Source organism: Kogia breviceps, chromosome 4 (genome assembly GCF_026419965.1).
Source record: "Kogia breviceps isolate mKogBre1 chromosome 4, mKogBre1 haplotype 1, whole genome shotgun sequence".
NCBI lineage: Eukaryota > Metazoa > Chordata > Mammalia > Artiodactyla > Physeteridae > Kogia > Kogia breviceps.
Window position 1 is genome coordinate 122,282,240 of NC_081313.1, and position 2,986 is coordinate 122,285,225.

The 2,986-nt window shown below is 37.1% G+C and overlaps 1 protein-coding gene across 1 annotated transcript; it reads left to right on the forward strand.

Moving 5' to 3' along the window:
• The first annotated feature begins 1,363 nt into the window (after window positions 1–1,363).
• LOC131756063 (RRP15-like protein) lies at window positions 1,364–2,586 on the forward strand. Its single transcript, XM_059062826.2, has one exon. The coding sequence runs from the start codon at window positions 1,370–1,372 to the stop codon at window positions 2,231–2,233; it is 864 nt and encodes a 287-aa protein (XP_058918809.1). The 5' UTR covers window positions 1,364–1,369; the 3' UTR covers window positions 2,234–2,586.
• The last annotated feature ends 400 nt before the right edge of the window (window positions 2,587–2,986 follow it).

A 2,986-nucleotide genomic window follows, 5' to 3' on the forward strand; every position in this document is an offset into this window, starting at 1 on the left:
AAACTCTCCAGAAAGTGGGCCTAGAGGGAACCTGCCTCAACATAAGAAAGGCCATATATGACAAACCCACAGCAAACATCATTCTCAATGGTGAAAAACTGAAAGCATTTCCTCTAAGATCAGGAACAAGACAAGGATGTTGACTCTTTCCACTACTATTTAACATACTTTTGGAAGTCTTCGCCATGGCAGTCAGAGAAGAAAAATAAATAAAAGGAATAAAATTTGGAAAAGAAGAAGTAACACTGTCACTGTTTCCAGATGACATAATACTATACATAGCGAATCCTAATGATGCCCCCAGAAAACTACTAGAGCTAATCAATGAATTTGGCAAAGTTGCAGGATACAAATTAAGGCACAGAAATCTCTTGCATTTGTATACACCTTAATGATGAAAAATCTGAAAGAGAAATTAATGAAACACTCCCATTTACCACTGCAACAAAAATAATAAAATACCTAGGAATAAACCTACTTAAGGAGACAAAATACCTGTATGCAGAAAACTATAAGGCAGTGATGAACGAAATTAAAGATGATACCAACAGATGGAGAGATACACCATGTTCTTGGATTGGAAGAATCAATAATTTGAAAATGACTATACTACCCAAAGCAATCTACAGATTCAATGCAATCTCTATGAAATACCAATGGCATTTTTTACAGACCTGGAACAAAAACACTTAAAACTGACATGAAGACACAAAAGACCCCGAATAGCCAAAGCAGCCTTGAGGGAAAAAAAACAGAGCTGGAGGAATCAGATTCCATGCCCTCAGATTCTACTACAGAGCTATAGTAATGAAGACAGTACAAACTGGCACAAAAACAGAAGAATAGATCAATGTAACATGATAAAAAGCCCAGAGATAAACCCACGCACCTACAGTCAACTAATCAATGAAAAAGGAGACAAAGATATACAAAAGAGAAAAGACAGTCTCTTCAATAACTGGTGCTGGGAAAACTGGACACCTACATGTATAAGAATGAAATTAAAACACTCCCTAACACTATACACAAAAATAAACTAAAAATGGATTAGACACCTAAATGTAAGACTGGACACTATTAAACTCTTAGAGGAAAACATAGGAAGAACACTCTTTGATATAAATCACAGAAAGATCTTTTTTTTGACCCACCTCCTAGGGTAAAGGAAATAAAAACAAGAATAAACAAATGGGACCTAATGAAACTTAAAAGCTTTTCACAGCAAAGGAAAGTATAAACAAGCTGAAAAGACAACACATAGAATGGGAAAAAATATTTGCAAATGAATCAATGGACAAAGGATTAATCTCTTAAATACATAAACAGCTCATGCAGCTCAATATTAAAAAAAACAGTCCGGTTAGGAATCATGGCCGCGGCCGTTCGAGAGTCACGTGTGAGTGCCGGGAAAAAGCTGAAAAATTCTCTAAAGAAGAAGGGGAAGATGAAAATGGTATCCCCGGCTGCAGCATCGGAGCTGGAAGATAAGGACAAAGATGCTGCCGATAATGAAGGTTCCATCGGAAGCTGTGGATCGGAAAAGGATCACTTTTCCTCTGGTGAGGAAGCGGTAGAAGCTGACAGTGAGGGTGAAGCTGAGCCCTGTGACAATGGCAGTGAAAATGCTATAGAAGCTAGTGTTGGAACTAATGTGGGCTGGGCAGATGCCATGGCTAAAATCCTTAACAAGAAGACTCCTAAAAGTAAACCCACCATTCTGGTCAAAAACAAAGAGCTGGCAAAGGAAAAAGAGAAGTTAAAGCAAGAGAGACTGGAGAAAAGAAAACAGCTTGATAAGAAGCGGGAATGGGAAATGATGTGCAGAGTAAAGCCAGATGTTGTCAAAGACAAAGAAACAGAGAGAAATCTTCAGAGAATTGCAACGAGGGGTGTGGTGCAGTTATTTAATGCTGTTCAAAAGCATCAAAAGAACGTTGATGAAAAGGTTAAAGAAGCTGGAGGCTCTATTAGAAAGCGTGCTAAGCTGCTATCAACTGTTTCCAAGAAAGATTTCATCAGTGTTCTCAGAGGGATGGATGGAAGCACAAACGAGCAAAGTTTGACCGGGAAGAACTCTAAAGCCAAACAGACTGAAGCAAAGTCAGAAGAGGGCCCAGGATGGTCTATCCTACGTGATAATTTCATGATGGGAGCATCCATGAAAGACTGGGACAAAGAAAGTGATGGACCAGATGACAACAGACAGGGGTCTGGAAGTGACTCTGACATATAAAGCTATATAAGAAACACAGTTTCCATTTTATTTTTCCTAGAAAAATACTCATGATCTGAAAGTTGGGGAATTATAAAGATACCATTTGTAAGAGAACCAGAAGACTTTCACTATTATCAACTTTGGTGTTTCTCTTTTTCATGTAAACTTGGTTAAAATGATATTTCAAACCTTGTATAATTTTAAGCATTGTTCTTTAGAACGTTTGTAGAAAGAAATATTTCTACTTGAGGTATGCATTTTGCCAAGTTCATTATAGGCTTACCTATTGCTTTTGGATATTGGTGTTTTATTTAAGTATCACCAAGGGTTGTAGAAATGCAATATCAATTCATAATTAAAATGAACTCCTTGAAGTTAAAAAAAAAAAAAAAAAAAAAACACCAAAGAACCTAATCCAAAAATGGACAGAAGACCTAAATAGACATTTCTCTAAATAAGACATACAGACGGCCAAGAAGCACACGAAAAGCTGCTCAACATCACTAATTATTAGAGAAATGCAAATCAAAACTACAATGACCTATCACCACAAACCAATTAGAATGGGCATCATCAGAAAATCTATAAACACAAATGCTAGAGATGGTGTGGAGAAAAGGGAACCTTCTTGCACTGTTGGTGGGAATGTAAACTGATAAAGCCACTATGGAGAACAGTATGGAGGTTCCTTAAAAAACTAAAAATAGAATTACCATATGACCCAGTAATTGCACTACTCTGCATAGACCCAGAGAAAACCATAATTCAAAA

Coding starts and splice junctions, on each gene's coding strand:
- LOC131756063 (XM_059062826.2), top strand. CDS start 1,370: ATGGCCGCGGCCGTTCGAGAGTCACGTGTGAGTGCCGGGAAAAAGCTG.